A 21379-nucleotide genomic window follows, 5' to 3' on the forward strand; every position below is an offset into this window, starting at 1 on the left:
CCTAAAGTTCAGGGAGAATCTTGCCAAGGAAGAGGGACCTGGGGACAGCAGTGGAGATGGAGACATGAGGTGCAGACCGTTATCCTTTGCAGGAACTCTCAGCTCCTGTTTGCTGGCAGGGGGGGTCTTTACATAGAGTTGACATTCTGTGCAAGCTAGTGTGGCACTCTGTTGAGCTGTGATTCTGTTCAAGGCCCAACATAACCACCTCCCAGAAGAGGAGGAGAAGGGGGAGGGGGAGGGGGGTCCCAGGCCACTGCCACTGCAGCCTGGGGAGCCATCCTTCCTTGGCTGGAAGTGTGTTCATTTGCGAAATGGGAGTATAGGGTTGTCAGGGCAAGTACTCGAACCCATAACTAAGCGGCAAGAGAGTTGGCCAAGTTCTCTGTTACCGTTGGTTAATTGAGCATGAAGACACTTCCCTAAAGAGTGATGTTTGGAATGAGCCTGGAGCTTGGTATGATGTGGGCGTTGAGTGGATCCTAAATCTGTCCTCTTTTGTCATATGAGTGGAATGGCTGCCCAGTGGTTCTCCACGTCAGGGGTCAGCCAACTTTTACCATGAGGGACACATAGTAAATATTTTAGGCTTTGGAGGCCCTAGCATCTCTGCTACAATTACTAAAGAAGCCATAGAAAATATGTCAACAAGTGGGCCTGGCTGTCTTCCAATAAAACTTTATTTACACAATCAGACTGTGGACCCAATCTGGCCCGTGGGCTGTAGTTTGCTGACCCCTGCTTTAGCTCATGATAGGTGCCCAGCAAAAACTTGGGAAATTCATTTGTTGAAGATAGGTGAGTAGGGACCTCTCTGTCCATCCAGATCTTTGATTTTAACTGTTTTCACAGGCCCAGGTTCTGTGTTCCTGCCATGGGGTCACAGTGGCAAGACCCTCACCTCCTCTTCACTCCCCTCCCCCAGCTTTGACAGATCACAGGCTCCTTCAAACCCACCCGCTTAATGGAGAGCAGAGTTTGTGCGCCTTCCAGGATCTGTTCCCCTCCCCCTCCCCACCCAGGGCCTTTCCTTTCCATCCCGTCTGTGGGACACACAATTTGTAATCTCCTTAAAGCCCAAGAAGCGAGGTCTCTGATTCATGTAGATTAAAATCAGCTGCAACCTATTAATGGCCCAGAGCCCAAGACAGATTTTAGGAAACAAAAACACTGGACCAAATTAGACTGAACTGGCCTCTGTCTCCAGGGGAAGGAGGTTGGGTAGGAGGCTAGGGGTGAGGGGAGTGGCCATGTGGTTTTAATTAATTTGGATTCTCTTCCTGAAGCTAATTCACCCAACACAAAGCATGTGTAGCACCATGGAAGCCAGCAGCCTTGGAGCTGGGCTCTCCCTGGTGCAGCCTCGGGTCCTGTTGGGGGACCGGGTCTGGTTGTGTGTCTGTAATTAACAGGTTTCAAAGTGGTTATATTGGAAAAGAGAATTTCAGTGGCGCGTTAAAATTCTTTCATCAGCCATCAGCCAGTGTCCCGAGGCCTTCAGCAAGGCCCTGGCCACTTATGGCTTCAGAGAGCTTTGAATTCCCAGGGTCTTGTTTGAGAATGTGGAGGCTTTTGCCTCGGGTTTTATTAGGCTGATGGTTACCATGATTTTCATTATGTTTATTGGTTACTGGGATCATAAAACTGTTTCTCTCTTCCTAGAGTAAAAAAGAAAAGAAAAAGAAGAGCCCCTGCCTTTCTAGAAGTTGCATAACATACAAGCTGTGCCTCCCTCATGGGAAAGAGCTGGCGCTGCCTCTGGGCCGGTGTGGGGTGGTGGAGGGGATCACGAGGCTGGAAGACGCAGGGCCCCCGGCCAGCACCCCATCCTGACCTCGCATGTGAGGAAACTGAGGCCTAGAGAGATGCCTCCTGCTGGACTCCTGCTCTCAGACTCTCGGTCCAGTGTTCTTTTTCCTCTTGGTACATCAAAGCTGTGAACAGAGCTGCAAAAGTAGAGAAGGAGTCTGAATTCTTTTGGGCTGGTGCTTTGGGATAGTTCTAAGAGTAGAAGGAAATGGTGAAATTCATGCGTGGCTTAAAATAAAGCACTGCAGTGGACAGGGGACTGATTCGGACCAGTGCGGTGTGGTCCCAGTGTGCCCCTCCAGGAGGGGGCTCTTGGGCGCTGGACCGCCGCACTGAGGCCCTGAGAGGAGGAGAGTCACCGGAGCCTTCACTTGGTACCCACAGCCCTGAGCTGCGGAAAGGAGGGAAATAGGTACCAAATCCCACAAGCCACAGAGATGATTTCTTACTTCTCTGAGTCGAAAACCTCTGAAACCTGGTCAAGCTCCCAGAATCATCATATCGGGCAACAGGAACTTGGGTTAAGCCTGCGTTATCTGATAAATGGAACCCCAGCCTGGCTTTACTTCCTATTTTGATGATGGTTACCTTCCAGAACGTTCTTTCATGGAGAACATGAAAAATATTCTGGGAGAAATGCTATTAAATAACCTCTGGTACTTAAAAACAATGGGTGGTCTCCAGAGCAGTAGGCCTGGCTTTCAGTAGGACACAAGTAGTAAGACCTAGTCCACAAGTAAGCTATGAAGACGTGTTCAGAGAATTAAAGAGTGTCAGAGCTGGGAGAGAAATTCGAGTCCAGCCAGGCCAGAACGTCGTTTTACAGATAGGGAAACTGAGGCCTGAAGCCAGAGTAGGGGATCCAGCCCATGGTTTCTGTCTGTCAGGGTTTGCTCAACTCTACCATTCCTTACCAGGCCACAGTTCCCCTTTGCCTAGACATTTTTGTTCATTCATTCAATGTTTATTGATTACCTCCTATGTGTCAGACACTTCTAGGTGCTGGTAATTTTGTTTCTTTGAATTTTCTGAGATGGAATAAAAGAGGTCCATTTCTGTGGAATACATTAAAGAAGGAAAGGAAAATCCCCCCGCCCCCAAGTTCAGGTTTTAGGAGAACTTTGTGAGACTGGGCATCTTTGGGAAGCACCTGCCGTTCTGGGTGTGCCTCTTGGGTGGCCTGATGACGTCACGTTCACGTAAGGACGAACTTAACCAGGATGCCTTCACTTGCAGTCACCACTTGGGTGACCGGCCCAAAGGATTCTGGGAGTGACAATTGTCAGGGATTCTCTGGATCCAAGTTTGAGCCAGTGCTGTTGGGAACCCAGGCCAGTTGAAGGAGTACAGATTATAGGGGTCCCTCAGTCTGTTCCCCATCATTCTCCTACAGTTCGCTTGTCAGTCCTTTGCTCTTGTTTACCTCTGTGTGAATAATTCCTCGACTATAAATCAGAGAACTTCGCACTGAGTTCTGGATTATCTGTGATCTTTAACTTTCCCAAGGCAAAAGAAATTAAACCAACAAATCTCTTTGTTTCTCATGGTGTAGCATCCAAATCAGGGACACGCTGATCTGTGTAGAGCAAACCAAGCCTGAGCCTACCCATCCCTCCCCACCCCCTCACACTCGCCTTGAGCAGGCATGCATGCATTCATTCATTGACTCATTGGTTCATTCAACAAGTATTCAGTGAGCAACTATGTGCCAGACTCCATTCTAGACACTGGAGATATAGAGTGAAAAAAGACAATGTCCCTCCTTACTCTGTTTACATTTTAGTGGGAGCAACAGAAAATAAGCAAACCAACTCTCTCTACACACACACACACACACACACACATACATCAACTAGTGATAAGTGCCTTGAAAAAAGTAAAGCACGATAAAGAGATATAGGTGAGGGGGACACTTTTACACACAGTGGAGTCAGGAAGACCTCTCTGAAGAAGTGACATTTGGGCAAAGGTTGAATGAAGAGCATTCCAGGCAGAAGGAAAAATACATGCAAAGGCCTGGGACAGGGCCCAGTCTGATGTATTGGGGAACAGCAAGGAAGTCAAGATTGGAGCAGAGTGAGCAATGGGGACGACAAGGGTACATAAGGTGGGAGAAGTAAGCAGAGTCCAGGTCAAGGAAGGAAGACTTCGCTTGCGTTCTGAGCATCCTGGAACATCTTTGCAGCAGGAGAGTGATGTGGCAGAGATGCACGTCGGAGAGCCGTAGAGAAGCTGACAAAGCAATGATGGCTCAGCTCAGGTTAAACGTTTGCACTGAGACCCCTGGCAGGTGGTAGCTGTACCTCATGGGGGGTACCTGAAGTGGAAACCTTTGAGGGCTACATGTTTTGACAGGGGGAGGCTGGGCCTGGGAGCTCACTACCTCTCTACCAAATAGTCTTAAGCCCCAAAGAAGGAAATGCTGCTGTTTAAATAGTAGGGTTGGGACCCGTGAGTCATAGATCCTCCAGTCAACCAGGTTACCACTGGTAGGCTCTGGGAAATTGCTGATACCGGGTCTCAAGAGCCCCCAGCTGGGGAGTTGGGCTGCCTGTTGAGAACTCTGGATGCCTTCAGAGGAAGCAGGCTCAAATACAGACCTGGCCTTTAGGGGATCTGGCTTTATTTCTGGCTCACTGTATACTGTCTGGTCGGTTTCATTCCCAAGCCCTTCACTTTGCAAAATGTGGGCCACTTTACTGGGAGCAGAGGGAAGAAGGAAAAGGCATTGACTTTGGGTTCAGTCAGCCCTGGGATGCAACCCTTGCCTCCCTGCTTAACAAGCTTTTGGAAATGCTACTGAAACTCCTACAACGGCACTGTCCAGTAGAGTAGCCACCAGCCACATATGGCTATTTAAATTTAAATCAATTAAAATGAAATAAAATTTAAAATTCAGTTCCTTAGTCCCACTCTGCACACTTCAAGTGCTCAGTAGCCACATGGAGCGTGTGACTATCATGGTAGTGGACAGTGCAGACATAGAACATTTCTGTCATGGCAGGAAGTTCTATTGGACAGTTTCACTTCTTTGAAAAGGAAGTAACCCATGAGAAATGAACATGTTAACATGCACAAAGCACAGGGTACTTCTCCTGTCTTATAGGTACCCAGCAAATGACAGTCACCACGATTTATTGTGTGGATCCCTATCCTGGCTCGGCTACTGACCAGCTGTGGGGCCACTCAGCCTCTCTGAGCCTTAGTTTTCTGATCTTTAAAATGGGAATAATAAGTAATGCTGGGTGAATTTCTCACAGCCTAACATAATCCTTATTTTTCTTAGTTCTCCCTGGACCTCTGAGAACATCCTCGCCAACCCTCAGCTGACTTATCTAGACCCGAGTTTGGAATCTCCAGTTCTGCCATGCTTAGCGGGAAGATGATTTAGATCATGGCTCAGTAATGGATGCTGGAGAGTTTAGCCATTTTGAAGGGTTTGAGCTTGGTTAGTGGTATGAAGTTCTAATGAAACAAGGGGGCAAGTCTGCTCAAGAAATGTAATCATTGTGACTCAAGTCAGATATTCCCGGGCTCTGGTGTTCTGAAAGCAGTCATGTCTTGGGTCCCCCAGCCCTGGGCCCCTGCTTCCTTTGCCTGAATGTTCCTTCTCTGGGTGCAGGCCCTCAGGGAGAGGCTCTCAAGCGGCCCTTCTGGTATCTTGGCCTCCAATCAGTCTTCCTCTTTCTACTTTGGGGCTTTGTTGCTGTTTAAGTTTATTAACTGCAGGCATTTGGTGGGTGGAAGTGGATTTGCCTGGGGCGGGAAGGAAGTTATTTGCCAGGCCAGGAGAAGGTGCAGTTTAAGAGCTGAAGCTGGAATCCCCTTCACCTGCTTACTACATTTCAGGGGAGATTTGTTTTCAACTCCCAAATTACCTGCTAGGATTTGGAGACCTGAGATCCTATCTCCCCTGGCTGTTTTCTTTCATTTCCGATAAGAAAGACAAAGAAAAAAAAAGAGTGAGAGGCTCAAGAACAACATTCTCCCACTCTTTTAAATTAAATTGCACACAGTGAGTGATTTTCTTCACTGTCTTCTGTAAAGCAGGCAGGAGACGGGCCTGTACAGGCAGTCAGAAACCTCTGCTCTTAGGGACCCGGGGGATCAGGCGCAGCTGGGCTTTTACAGAAAACTGAGGGAAGAGTGTGGACTTAATGTGTCCAGTGGAACTTTCTAAATCTCCTCCCTGCAAGCTGTTCCACGTGCAACTTTCTCTTCTCAAGTGATAGCAACTCCAACCCTCAGGCTATTTAAGTCCCCAAACCTAAATGGAGTCATACTTGATCCCCGACTTTCTCTCACACCCCACTTCCAAGGTGCTGGGGCATCCTATTGTCTCTACTTGCAAAACCTATCCAGAATCCACCCAATTCTCACCATCTCCTCTGCCGGCATCCTGGTCCAAGCCACCACCATCTCTTCCCTGGTCGACTGTGATGACCTCCTACCAGGCTCCCTCTTTCCACTTCCCACTAAGTAGTCCCCCTACTTCTACTGGCCCTACCAGCATACTCTCAACATACTCTGCCTCGAACCCCCAAATGGCTCACAATGACTCCCATCTCATCCAGAGCAAAAAGCCAAAGTCCTTCCAGTGGCCATCGGGGCCCTGAAGGATCTCGCCCCTGTTGATGCTGACCTTTCCGCCCTCCCCTCTCCCCCTCCCTGATTCATCTCCAATCACCCTGGCCTCCTTGCTCCCTTCAAACACACCAGCTATGTGTCCACATTGGGGCCTTTGCTGCAGCTGTTCCCTCACCTCTTCAAGTCTTCACTAAAATGTCACCTTCTCATTGAGGCTCCCCCCAATCACCTAGCTCATCTCAAGCTCTCCCCATTGCCCCTTGCACTCCTGCTCCCCTTGACCTGACTCTGCCTTTTCCCCCTTAACACTTAGCACTTTCTAACATACAACAGTCGCCCCTCCAGGAGCCCTCACGGATACCGAAATCCACATATTTGCAGGTTTCTCTTCCGCAGCGGGCCGACCGTACATCATTTGGGTGTTGGTTGTATGCATTGTTTTGCTCTCTCCTCACTTCTAGAATTGTCATCTCCACGAGGGCAGGGACCCTGGCCTGCGCAGCTCCCTGCTGTCTCTCCAGTGCCTCTAGGCGCTTGGCCCAGAGCTGCTCTTCTTCTTCCGCCTGGCCCCCTCTTGGAGACACGAGCCGTTCAGGGAGGCTGATCAGAGAAGGACTAGAGCTGACGTGAGCCTCAAGCGTTGCCAGGCGAAAATCCAACAGGCCAAGGCTACAGGGAGGGTTAAACGCATAAGGGGGCCCCCGATAAGTTCAGGTTCAGAAGAAACAGAGCTAGAAGGAACTGTGTCCCCAAGCTCATGGAGGGTAAGTGAGCAAGACGTTGCCTAAATGATGGTAGGACTATGAGTAAGGAGACAAAGAAGAAGGAGAAGGAGAGGGAGAGGGAAGGGAAGGAGAACGAGAACGAGAAGAAGACTCAGTAAAGACTCTTCACCCTTTTAAGATGTGGATCCATTCCTTGAGGCTATCAAGCTCTCACGTTTTGGTCTTTGGGACTCGATCCTGCTCTTAAAACTTGTTGAGGACCCCCAAAAGCCTTTGTTTATGTGGCTGTATCTGTTGATAAATCCCAGGGTAGTCAGCCTCCAGGATAGCCCCCCGTGATCCTTGTCTCCCAGCATTCATGCCCCTGTGTGTTGAATCAGGGCTGGTCTGTGTGCAGACAGAAAATGGCAGAAGTGAGGATGTGTGATTTCAGAGGTTAGGCCTTCAAAGGGGCTACAGGTTTCTACTTGGTCTCTTCTACTGTCCACTCTAGAGAAAGCCGGTCACCATCTTTTGAGTACACTGGGAGAGACCTATGTGAAGAGGAACTGAGGCCCTTCTCAAGAGCCAGCCACAACTGGCTTAAGGCTACAACCTCTTGAGAGACCCTGAGCCAGAACAGCCCAGCCAAGCCACTCCTGTGTTCCTCATCCACAGCAACTCTGAGGGGTAACAAGTTATGATTGTGTGGGGTTTTTTTAATTTATTTTATTGAAGTATAGTTGATTTACAATGTTGTATTTAATTTCTGCTGTACAGCAAAGTGATTCAGTTATACACATATACACATTCTTTTTCCATTACGGTTTATTACAGGATGTTGAATATAGTTCCCTGTGCTATACAATAGGACCTTGCTGTTTATCCATTCTATATATATATATGCTATATATAACATTGCATCTGCTAACCCCAAACTCCCAATCCATCCCTCTCCCACCCCTCCTTCCTCTTGGGAACCATCTTCCTCTGTTCTCTATGTCTGTGGGTCTGTTTCTGTTTTGTAGATAAGTTCATTTGTATCATATTTTAGATTCCACATATAAGTGATATCATGTGACATTTGTCTTTCTCTGTCTGACTTACTTCACTTAGTATGATAATCTCTAGGTCCATCCATGTTGTTGCAAACGGCATTATTTCCTTCTTTTCTATGGCTGAGTAGTATTCCAGCATATATATGTACCACATCTTCTTTATCCGTTTAGTGACTACTGTTTTAAGCCACTAGGTTTGGGAATATTTTGCTGTGCAGTGATAGATATTTAAATCATTTACCATATTAAAAATTAAAACAGAAAACTATTTAATAATTATTTGTTAATCCATTTAATATATGTTTATATGAATAAATTCACATTTATTAATTCATAAAAATTGATAACTTTGTTAATTTGTTTAAAAGTTTAAAATAACACAGTCTTACTGTAAAAACCACTGTGTTTTCCAAAACAAAAGAGAACCGACTTTAATGAGAAGAATGATAGTGTTTTACATTTTTGCAAATCTCTTTAATGTCTGGCTTAATAGAAGACAGCTGGATTCTCATATCTACTTCTGCATTCAATCAGCTGTGATAACGTTGTTTTGGTTGAAGTTTATGAAGGAAACCCAGCGTCATATAGATACATAGCTGGAAAAGGGAGGAATATTTTTTAATAGCCTTTTTAGATAATTGTGGATATTCTTCTTTACACTATACCAGAACTCGATAAATGGTCGTTTATTAAAGGTTAGTTGCAATGTGGAATCTGAAACTGTCTCAATGAACTCTTTGTACTTAGTTAGATTAAAATCTGTTTGGTCTGTGCTGCGCTGAATGGATCTTTTGCCCATGCATGATTTTGTAATACCATGCATGGTCATTTGGAAAATATTGCTTCACTAAGTTATGCGGATCTGAATTTGATCTATTTCATGATGAATACTAAAAATTCACATTTGTTAATATCACCACTGATCTCATCAGAAACGTCTCTAAGTATTGAGAAGGTGTTAAGCTCACTGTGACAGATACAAGTTTTCAGAAATTCTAATTTTTGCTTGAAAGCTTTTATTTTGACAACAAGCACTGTCAGTTACCTCTCTTGAAGTGACAAGTTCAGCTTGTTCATTTTGGAGAAAATGTCTCCAATAACCAAGTCTGAATAACCATGGTAATTTGGTCCTTTCGAGTAAACATAGTGTTTCATGAAAGTGGCTAGTTCAGCTCACAACTTAGACACTCTCACAAATGCTTTTTCTCCAAACAACCATTGTACCTCAGGATGCACCAGAAGTGCGTTACACTTGCTTTCCAATTTGCCACACACAATAGTCAAAAGACGTGGACTTTGGGCAAGATTTCATAAAATTAATAATTTTTACTGCTTCATCTTGGACATGCTTAAGTGAAACTGGTTTCCTCTTTTTTTTTTTTTTTTTCCTGTCCTGCGACTTTGCGGCAGTGAAGAATATGACAATATTACCCAAATGTCAACACAGTGAAGCAGGCAAATAACATCTTGGAATTATGGAAATAGTTTTGACCTTGCAGATACCTTCTTAGGGTCTCAGGGACCCCAGGGGTCCATAGAACTCACTTTGAGACTCATTGCTTTAGGGAAATGGGTGCCATTCCATCACTTCCAGCGTTTGTAGGTGAATGAGCTACATGTTAATACATGTATGTACCAGGTCTTTGTGTCAGGTTGTAATGGCCACCATTTGTTGCATAAGCTAGAAACATTGGCTTGTTAGATACCGGCTTATTCTTGTGGATGGACTAGATGAGACAGTTTCTTTATACAGGGAGGTTAGGGTATTTTTATGCTTCTGTTTGCCCCACTTATGAAAGGTATGTGGATGGGGGAGGAAGCTAGGTTCTGAGAAATTCCTCGGATGATCAGGGTGGTATAATTAAGGTAAACAAGGAAGCTAACACCTGCATCCCTTCCTTTATAACACTTTTCTTCTCTCCCTTTCATCCAATGAGCAGTGAAAGCTCAGTGGACTGCAGAAGGCATCCTTTTCAGAGTAGTGGGGTCCTTCAAGCTCCAAGCCTGAAGTGGGTAGAGGGCTCACTCAGCTCTGTCAGTACTGCGATAAGGATGAGAGAAGCAGCAGCCCCGAGAGGCTGCATTTGTTCAAAAGGTCACGGCATCCATGAGGATTTTTTTTTTTTTTTTTTTTTTTTTTTTTACGGTATGCGGGCCTCTCCCTGTTGTGGCCTCTCCCATTGCGGAGCACAGGCTCCGGACGTGCAGGCTCAGTGGCCATGGCTCACGGGCCCAGCTGCTCCGCGACATGTGGGATCTTCCCGGACCAGGGCATGAACCTGTGTCCCCTACATCACAGGCGGACTCTCAACCACTGCGCCACCAGGGAAGTCCTGTGAGGATTTTTATCACTGTGGAAGAGCTGTTGGCCTTGCCTCTCCTGAAGTCCTCAGCATTCCTACAAAGTGGACTTAGAGCAAGACAGGGAGGGATGGGGTTATTTTTCAGTCTATTTCAGTTCAGCTTTTTGCTGCAGACGTGCAGAGTGGGTTTGATCCCGCACCTGACTGGGCTCAGCTCTTTGGTGAGTGATTGTGTAGCTGTTCTGCCTGTGATCGCAGGCCCTGTCTGCGGGCGAGAAACAACGAGCAGTTGTGTCCGGAGCCCTGGGAATTGGAGACCTTTCCACATCTGTTCGCCTAGTCGGGGGCGGGAGGAAATCACCAAAAGCTTCCAACAGGGGGCCAGAGCCAGGGCCACAAAGGGGAAGCCTTAAGCCTCTGGCGACCCTGGGTCATATGACCAGCCCATGGTCCTCCCCCAGCCCCTTTCATCCCCTCAGGTCCCCAACACTCAGCCTTTTCATCATCCCCCAGGTCAGCAGATCAGGTTTATGTGAGTCGACCAGAAAGCTTATCAAACGAAGGCAGAAGCAGGTGTTTGAAAACCTCCTCCCCCGCTGAAATCTGGGTTGAACAAGGTTGTCAGTGTGGCTGAGGCCAGCATCCCACATTAATTGCGATTTCTTTCCTGGAGCTCTTTCCCGCTCCCTTTCCTCTCTTTCTGCTTTGGAACCCCTAGAGGTCTCTGGGAACCAGTCACTAAAACAAACCATTCAAAGAGCTAGGGATTTAGGGAAATACAAAACTAAGCTAAGAGATGTGACATCGTGAGCTGAACAGTGGCCTTTCTATGCCAGAGCCCAGGAACCACCATTCAGAGGCATCCAGAGGCTTCCATCCAGTGGCCTGCTGGAAGCAGTTCCTATGAGCTTGTAAGGATTGATTGCACATACCTTTTCCCATCTTCAAAATCAGGACGTCCTGTTGGTAGCTTGAATTGACCATGATGGGGATATTTACATCACAGAAATCAACAGGCTACAATCCAGACTTTCTCTCCTCCAAGACTAGTTGTTAAGCATTTACCAGCACATTTACCAGCCTTCACTGTAGAGATTGTTGTTCAAGGTATGATTCTCAGAGCAATTATATCTGAATTTCCTAGGGAGAAAAGAAGGTAGGGGTGGGGGTATTGTTATTTAAAATGTAGATTTCCTGTCCAACCTGAACTAACTGAATCAGATTCTCTGGAGGGGGAGCCTGGGGAAATGCATTTTTAGCGAGGTTATTAATAAATTCGATAAAGTTTGAGACTTCAGGCTTAGGGAGTGGGAAAGAAGAGTGGGTGTACATCTGGCTTTTGGCATCTGGAAGGAACAGCTGGCTTCAGTCCCAGTTGGCCTGCGCATGGACAGCTGTTTTCCCTCGACATATAAACTTCATGACAGGAAAAGGAGGTGGGAACTCTGGGGTCCCATCTACCCACTGACAACATGACTGGTTCTGCCTTGGATCTCAGGATGTCTCCACATTCTAACCTTGAGACTTGGACCCAAGACAACATGAGCAAATGCCCAGACATATGCATTAAATGAAGAAAGTCACACCATTCATACCATCGATAGGATCAGTGGATGCCCTACCTATGCAGGGGAGCCCAGGCAGGGCCCACAGTCAGTTTCCATATTAGATTGCCTAGGACAGTGTTTTTCTTCCAGATTTGTACAGGTGTTAGCAGGAGCTTTCCAGATATGACTTATAAAGCAAGGACCTTGTTTACTTTAGCCCACTGGGCCTGGAAGAGAAGGTCCTTTAAAGAAGAAAGAAGAAGAGAAGAAAAGAGAAATCTTTCTTTCCTCAGATGTGAAACAGAAACTTTGTAGAAGGCCCAATTCTGCTTTTGACCTGTTTTGCATCTACCTGAGGGAATAGTTCAGATTAATTTTCTCTGAGAACTTGACTGCATTTCCTAACAGTTCTTGGAGGTAGGTATTGGTGAGAAAGCAGAGACCAGACCAGGTCACATGAAAACAGAGATGGTAAATGGAAGGGCTGAAGTTTGGACCCCAATTCTGATGACCAAAAAACCAACGCATTTTCCTCCCAAGCCCAGTGCAGTATTTTTTCTGCATGTGGTTGGAGCCGAGAGGAGCCCTTAATAGGCAACTGGGACGGTGACATTGGACATCTGAGCTCAAATTATTGTGAATTTCTAAACCATCAGAGCTCCTTATATCCTGATGCAAATTCAGAAACATAATCCAAAGCCACATGTAAGACTTTCAAAGTTATAAACTATTAAATTACAGACTATTAGATTATTGGCTATTAGATTATCCACTGGAATGGAAAATTGAGAGTCGACCATGTTGATGAGTATAATTTAGGCACTCCCCATATCAGGCATTTAGGTTCGAAGCAGTTTATCAAGTTCATGATCAGGGCCTATATGTTTGTTCTAACTGTTCAGGGCTTTTATTAAATATGAAACTTCATCAAGTGGGAGGGGGAAGTGGCCAAATAGCCTACTTCAGGAAAACAAGATGTGATGTCAAGTATTTTTTGCTGGATTTTATGGTCTTCTTGTGCCTAACAACTCTCTGCCTGACCCAAGCCCTCATCTCTACTTTGAAATCACTCATCCCTTCAGCAAATACTTAGTGAGGACTTACTGTGTGTCAGGCACTGGGCTGGGTGTAGGGAAGAACAGGAGGCAGATAGAACACATCTCATGCTCATGAAGTTTACAGTCTATTGAGAGACAGATACTATACAAAAAAGTATGCAAATAAATATATGATTATACCTTGTCCAGTAGGCAACTGAATACCCAAATCAGGAGAGCACTTGGCTGGGGAGTTGGCAACACAGAAGCAGAGTGGAGCCCTCATCGGAGGGCCCAGATGAGATAATTTAGGAATGGTGTGTAAAAGGAGAGGCGAGGTCTGAGGCCTGCACCCTGGGCTGCCCGTATGGAGCTCTCTTAGGCAGAGGAGAAGGCAGGAGTCCTGGAAGCCATTTGAAAAGAGTGGTCAGTTGCATTTAGGAGTGGTTGGCACACAAATACAGAAGTCAGAAAAGCAATTCAGGGCCCCCTGGACACGTGACTCCCACCTCCTCTTTTCCCATGAGCCAGGCAGGCTGTCTGTGGGCCAGTGAGTGGATGAAACTGGAACTCCCAGAATCTGAACAACTAGCCGTGTCCTGGGCAGTGCTTCATGACTCTATCATTTTCTCTTTCTTCCTCAGTCCCAAGCTCCTTGGCCCCTTGGAGACGCTAAGTGTGTAGATGTTAGGATGAAAGCAAGTAAGCCAGTTCACACTGATGTATGAATGCTGTTTAACCAGCTCGTCCTCAGTGAGATATATCGTTGAACAAAGGCACAACTAAATCTGAAATCTGTGCACTTTCAGGAAACCTAGTATGTTTAAGGCAATATGCTTGGGCAGGAAGACATTTGGGGAGGGGGGATCACTCTGCTCCCCCTCCAGCTTCCTTCCATTGTTCCTGCAGCAGTTTCGCTTCTTCCTCCATTCCTGAATCCCTAGAGTCTTGAAAAGCTCCATCATTTGCAGAGTGGATCCTTTGGCACCATGGCCATGCCCCTGACGATGACGTTAGCTAATAACAGCTAGCATTAAATGGGCACTCACTATGTGTAGGTACTACCTCCAGCACTTTACACGAGGTGGACCTTGTTTAGATGTCACAGCAACCCTCTGAGGTTGGGCCACTGTCCTCATTCTATAGGGGAAGCATGGAGGATTTGCCATGTGAGTCAGCTGCCTGTGGACACACAGACAGCAGGCTGAGATTTGAAATAGGGTCTTGCTTCCCAGACCACACTCAGGGAGGTGAATCTGAGACCCCGTGTTTGGGCTTGCTGTCCTAAGTGTACAAAAGTGAACCGCAGTCGGGTTCTCTGAGGCGGCTCTTACTATGCCTGGCTCAGTTTGGCCCTGTCCTGAGGTTTTACAGGAGGACAGCCCAGGCCAAGCCCATAATTTCTGATTACAAACAAAACGGGAATTCTGTGAGGTGTCAGCTTCTGTCTCTTAAGAGAGAGGACCAAAAAACGTCTCCTGAATTTTCTAGAATGAGGTCGAGGACACAGTCTTTTCAGGCCAAACCTCCTGGGTAGAGCTTGCAGTGACTGAAGAAGAATATGGAAACTCCCTTCAGCATTTCTGAGGTGTTTAGATTCTTCTCTCTCTGGAACAAAGCCTTTGGAAGGTTCCATCATTCTCCCTCTCCTGGCTCAGAGGCCAAGCTACACTTTATAAAACAACCCAGGAGCATCTGATCTGAAGCATGTACCGGCTCGTGTGGGCAAGACAGTAATTACCTCCAATTCCAGTTAGGAAAGCTGAAACCTGCCTTTTTCATGCCTCAAACAATTATGGAAGCGCCTTTTGAAGCTCTGGATAGAATAGAAAAGCAAAACAAACCAGAGCCAATTAGAGCCTGGGATTTGAGGATGGCTTAGTTTTGTGCAGCAGGACTCAGGAGGAACTGTGGGAGAGGGTCAGGGGTCACCCCAAACCTCCAGCTGCCAACCGACTTTGCCTGTGCCAAAAGGACCATTATTTTGTATTTAAAATCAAGGCTCTTCTCCCTGGCTCGGAAACAATTTGCAGGAACGGCCTCTTCATCAGCTGTGAAGACTCCCTGATTAGATAAGGCCTGGAATGCATTTGATGTTGAGCAAAACAGTTCTCTGACAGCTTTCCTTATGTGCCATTAAAATGTTTTTCCCTCAGCTCAAACTTAGTGAGAGGAACTGAATCCCTGGGGACGCTTTTGTTTTGGGGTGCATATTTGAGGAATTTATGTGGCCGTTGTGCCATTTGAGTCTTAAATTCTCCAGCCCTGAAGCTCTTCTGGACTTGGTGGTGGAATCTGGCCATCTGGAGGTAGGCTGGGTAACTACCGCAAAGCAGACTACCAGGCGTGAGGTCTGAGGTCAGAAGTCAGCAAGCGGTCCTGGGGTGGTGTGGGAAGCCTGAGGACTCATGCTTCTTTGTAGAACCCAAGGACCATTCTGTGGTGTTCAGTGCTGTGCCACAAAGTGCAGAGATGGAAGTGGAGATGGGGCATAGAGGTTTGAAGCTGGATTAGAATGGTCTTGGCCAAGATCTGTTCCTGAGAAAGATTGTCCAGGTGGCCTTTTGAATTAGTAGGATTGGGCTGACCATGAGGGCCACATGACACTGTCCTAGGAGGCTCCCCTTTTGAGTTTGGATTAGGGTAAACTGTGGGCACCAGAGAGCCCCAAGAGAACCTCCTCTGCTGTATTTGTGCCCCTATCCCAAGCTGAGAAGAGCAGCTTTCTCTTGGCCTTGGCATAGCTACTCAGCTCTCCATCTGCCTGTCATCCACCCACTTGAAATGGGCCTTGAGGCCTCCCTTTGACTATAAGAAACAGCCCTTATGGGAACAGTATTCCTGTAGAGCAATACAAAAAGGAATTTTGCTTAGGAATGTGTCTGCTGCACTCAAGACTGTGTGAATATCAGTGTTCTGGAGATATCAAAACTGCTGGCTCTCTGACTATAAGAGAAGAGGTTCATGTCTTATCAGGTCTTTTGGTAATCATAACAGCCAAGATGTATCACAGCTTTACCAAGTACCATGCACTGTTCTAAGGGCTTTGTGTGGTCACTCATTTACTCCTTACTCCAGCCCTGTGAGGTAGGTGCTATTATTATCCTGATGGTGCAGATGAGGAAACTGTGACAAGGAGAGGTCAAGTAACCTGCCCCAAATCACACAGGGAACTAGCACTGTTCATAATGGACCAACACAGAAAGCTACGGCCATGATCCTGGAATGGCTTCGAAGCACTGAAAAATTAAATAATAATAATATTAATATTAAGATGCTTAAAATTTAAAAATCCAACCTTTTCAGCCTGGGCAGACTAAAAGTGTATGGCTGGGGTAAACCCTGAGCAGGTAACCCAGTAGATGTTGGAATTAGAGGCCTCACTCCTGTGCAGTCCTGAAGGAGCTGTGTCAAGACCAAGAAATGTAAGCACATTGCAAGTACTACACTCACTACCCTAGAAGGGAGACTGGCGAAACATGCCCACAGGCTCAAGCTGCTTTTGAAAAAAGTGCGCCTAACATCCAAAGCACATGATTAAGAAATGTTCTGGATACATCTAAGTTCTGACTGGAAGTAGAACTATTGATGCTCTAGACTTTGAGTTCTTTGAGTCTTCTCAAGAAGATGGGTGCTTCTGTAGCTCTTTAAGCATCATTTATGTGATTTCCCAACCTTTTCTCTGAAGTAGACCCCCAGTGAGTCTTCTCCAGCTTGCAGCAGAGACTGCCAGCTGCTTAGCAGGCTCTCAGTTGGGCTGTGAATGCCCACGATCAGGGTTCTCAGCTTTTCCCTTTGGGGCCTACGGTAGGCAGAATAATGGCCTCACAAAGATGTCTAGGTCCTAATCCCTGGAACCTGTGAATATGTTATATTATATGGCAAGGGAGAATTAAGGAAGCAGTTGAAATTAAGTTTGCTAGTCAGTTGACTTTAAAATAGCAGCCTCCTGGGTTATACAAGTGGGCCCAATGTAATCACAGTGTCCTTAAATGGGGAAGAGGGAAGCGGAAGAATCAGAGTAAGAGTGATATGATATGAGAAAGATTTTGATGGGTCGTTGCTGGCTTTGAAGATGGAAGGGAGCCACAAGCCAAGGAATGTGGGCAGCCTTTTGAAGCTGGAAAAGGAAGAAAATGAATTTTCCCCTAGAAGCTCTAGAAAGGAGCACGGACCTTCCAACATCTTGATTTTAACACCACGAGACCTGTGTCAGACTTTTGACCTCCTGAGCTGTAAGATAATAAATTTGTATTGCTTTAAGCCACTACATTCGTGGTAATTTGTTACAGCAGCCACAGACAACTAATCCAGGGCCTGGTAGACAGCTACAACGTGAAAGACAACAAACTCCTCCAGGGTCCATGAACTGGCGGTGGAAAACGCTGATGGCCACCTCAGCATTTTCCCGATGACTGGAAACTGCGCCCCTGGCCAATTACAATCTAAATGTGCGCACTCCGGCCATCAGAGTTTTCCCTGGATGGGGCCTCTTCTCAACTAGGGATGTTCCATTTCTGGGCAGTGTTGCCAGGGCTTTTCCCCAGTGTGGTCCATAAACCCTGTGGTGCTACAGTGAGCTGCTCTTCACATGCATCCAAAATTCCAAACACTTCTGGCCAGCTCAAGGTTTGGGGGATTTTTTTCTCCCTTTCCAAATAGACAGCCACAACTTCTCTGAGAGGTAGAATATGGAATTAACATGACAGAACCTTGATATGCTAAGTGTGGGTGGACAACCTGAGCCACCCTTGGATTTGAGAAGCTATTTGTTGCAAAATTTGTGACTGTCTCCAATCTTCCACTATTCCTCTCACATGAACATCCAACTCAAACTTGTGAGCTGGGTTAAGAAACTAGAATTCCTTGGATTCTGGCTCAGCCTCTTACTAGCTCTGTGACATTAGGCGAGTTATTTAAATTCATTGTGCTTCATCTCTTATCTGTAAAATGAAGGAAATACATGAGTTGATATAGGTAAAGTGCTTAGGTTAGTGCCTGTCATGTGTTCAGTGCTATTTAAGAGTTATTTGCTGTTATTATTACTGTTTGTGCTCTGGTTGTTATTGTTATTAAATGGGTCCCAAACATCAGGGGCAAGTCATTCGGCACATCGGGAAAACCAGCTTCTTCACGGTTCGCCATGTATTACACTTCTGGCAATTAAGATGAATTACCACCACACAGAGTGTGGAAGCTCAGGTGTGTAACATCCTCTTTGAAAACTTTTCTTCTCAAAAACATCTCCTTCAGGAAGCAGGCTCTGGTATGCCAGGGTCAGATGAGTAATTGTTAGGAAAGACAAAGCCCTGTGCTTAGAGTTATGCAAATGTAGTGGAGAGGGGGCATCTCAGTTGCTGACTCACACCCGCTGGCAACCCAGCCTGATTCAACCAGGTTGCTCAGAGCTCACCACTCAGAGGCTCTCAACTCACCGTGTGGGCAACCAGGAGCCCCGACATTTAGGCCTCTTGGTTCTTCAACATTTAGCTCATCAGTCCCCAAAAGTGGTGATGGAGAAGGGAGAAGATTGGCCAGTTTTCAGCCAGAAAGCACCCCCTGTCCGCAGGACACTGCTTGCATTGGCCAGAGACCACTCACAATTAACTGCCCCTTCTGGAGGTGACAACCAGCCTGTCCTGGTGACCATGTGGCCTGGATCTGTTTAGAGGTAGCAGGCTCTTAGTGGCTACTTAAGGGCTGCTGTAGGATGCTTCAGCCTGTGACTCACCCAGGAGAGAAGTTCCTGGGCAGATAAGGGCTCAAGAGAGAAGAAAGTTACATCTGCACAAAGCTTCAATTATAAAGCACAGTAATAACAATGAGAGGCAAAAATGCTCCATGCTCTTTGGTATCATGCAGACTGAAAACAGAACCAGGATTCCTGACTTTCTCTTACCTTGATCCCCATAAAAGATGTTTGAATTACAATATTTTAGCAGTGCTAAACCCATCAGAACAGCTGCCTGAGCTAACCTGGGAACCTAGACAAGTTAGATTCTTTACCTCCAGCATACAGGAGAAGGGGAGAAAAGAAGAAAGAGAGGAGGGAAAGAACAACCTCCTTCTGCTTTCTTTTCTGGCCATTTGGAGCCCAGGAGCCAGCTGAGCTGATGTCAGACCCAGGCACCCCAACTCCCAGGAGTCCCAGGAGAGCACCAGGAGCCAGGGAGATGCCTGTGTCTCAGAGAAGCAGCACCTGGTAAGAGAAAAACACTACGCTGCTCAGTCAGACACACCCAAACGTGTGTTCTTGCTCCTCCTCTTACTGGGTGTTGTTTAGACAAGTTACATAACCTCTCTGCAAACACGAGAAACTGCCTTGTACCTGTTGGTATTAGAAGGACTGTAAATACCAAGAGCACATTGGGCGTTCAGTAGGCGAGCAGCAGATAATTTTATTATTAAATATAACAACCACTTGGGCCAAAGAACACCTAATTTATAGTCATCTAACTGGAAGAAAACTACAAGTCATCAGCTAATATACGCTCGCGTAGAAAAACGTCTAGAAGGAAACTCATGAAAGTTTTAATAAAGATTGTTTCTAGGCAATGGGATTATGAAGAGATATTTTTGTTTTCTTTATACTCTTTTGTATTTTCCAAATTTTGATGACAAATATCTGAACTTTTCAAAACATTACTGTTTAAAAAGTCATCAATCCCAGCTTCCTGGCTCCAGTCGTACCATATTTGCACTAAGCCATCCAAATCCAGAGTTGTTCAACCTATTGCTAAAGCCATGGGAATAGACTCGTGTAGAGAATTCCTTCTTCTGCACCATGCACCCTGAATGGAGCTCAACCCCCAAAAGGTTTTTAGCCCATCATAACCTTGCTAAACTATTTAAGAGAAAAACTTTAGGTATTGAGAACTATGTCACCCATCACATTTCCTCTCTTTTGCCTTCAGCTGCCAAGAAGCCTTGAACAAATTTAATGCTCAATTATAGTAATGATTAACTCAGGTTTTATAATTATGTTCCCTTCCTCCTCTATGGTTCAAACTTCTCTTTTTCTTATTCATCTAACTTATTGTACACATGTCTGTTATTGTAAACTATCTCAAGAATACTTTGAAAGTTGGATATAAATAATAAAGTACAAACAAAACTAATGAAATTTTTACCAGATCTGTTGTAAGAACCTATGATCAGCCTGCTAAAATTCATATTACTAAGCATCTTGATCAGTAAGTACCAGGAGGTGGGCGTGAAGAGTACTAAGGAGAAAGTCTCTAAGTCCAGGTACCATATTTAGTGGGAAAAGAATTCTGACTACAAATATGGATTTGTTTGAAACTAAATATTTACCTTTTAAAATGATTGTTTGATAATCATACTAATATGTACTGTGAGCATCTACTGGGTGCCAAACACTGTTTCAAACTTTATCCCATCAATCTTATGAGGTAGGTATTATCATTTCTAATTGATTAATGAGAAAACTAAGGCTCAAGCAAGTTAGAAAACTTTCCCCCAATCTCCCAGCTATTAAGTGGTGGGTCTGTGGTTAACACCCTGGTCTGTCCAACTCTAAATAATTCAGCAAATGCTTCAGCAAATGAAGCTAATTTTCTTTTTCTAGGTGAATTAATGTTGAAATGGTAAACAAGGCTGAAGCTGTATTTGGCTGAACTTCTAATCCAGAAGCAGTACAAGAAGCTCCTGTGGAGTAAAAGGGACTAAATTGCTCCAGGCATGGTAGATGACTGGATTTAGGCTCATGGCTTAAAATTAAGCACTGAAGTAGAAAGTTAGGGAAAGGAGGTTGAAAAAAAAGATGCATGTGACACTACCTAGGACTGCTTCCATGAACCCGTAAGCCTTTGGATGAAGGAGGAAGTAGTCACAGGTCAGCAGCCAGAAACCAGGATGCTTCCACTACTCAGGGAGAGATCACTAGTACCATGGCTAGGCAGATCTCAAGCCATCACTTGGTTCTGAACCAGAGACCTCTATAAAGCCTCTAGGGTTGAAAAGATCAGGAGAAAGAAAGTAAAAGGACAGCCCACTCAAATTGGCATCCAAGCAAAGATATTCAACACCAGGAAAAACAGTCAACAAAATTAACATTTGTTAGATGAATTTTGTCCAAAAGAAATTAATAGAACAATCTGACAAAGACTTTAAATTAAGTGTGTTTAAATATTCAAAGAGGAATAACATCTATTTTTAAAAGAAAATTGTGAAACAAAGTAGGCACAAATGAAACAAGAACTGGTAAATATAAAAAGAAGCAAGTGGAAAGGTAAAATCTTTAGATAGAATAAACTCTAGACCAGACATGGATGAAGAGGGGGTTAGCAAATGGGAAGGTAGTATTTAAGAAAT

General features: G+C 45.5%; 1 protein-coding gene across 1 annotated transcript in view; it reads left to right on the forward strand.

Annotated features, from left to right (window-relative positions):
* The window catches only part of RAD51B (RAD51 paralog B), a 670662-nt gene extending 651493 nt beyond the window's left edge, over nucleotides 1-19169 (forward strand). The window contains exon 11 of the mRNA XM_081228971.1: nucleotides 19144-19169. Within this exon, the coding sequence (XP_081085097.1) occupies nucleotides 19144-19154 (11 nt within the window). The 3' untranslated portion in view covers nucleotides 19155-19169. The remainder of the gene's footprint in view (nucleotides 1-19143) is intronic.
* Nucleotides 19170-21379: the final 2210 nt, after the last annotated feature.

Source organism: Mesoplodon bidens, assembly GCF_964165515.1.
Source record: "Mesoplodon bidens genome assembly, chromosome: 3".
NCBI lineage: Eukaryota > Metazoa > Chordata > Mammalia > Artiodactyla > Ziphiidae > Mesoplodon > Mesoplodon bidens.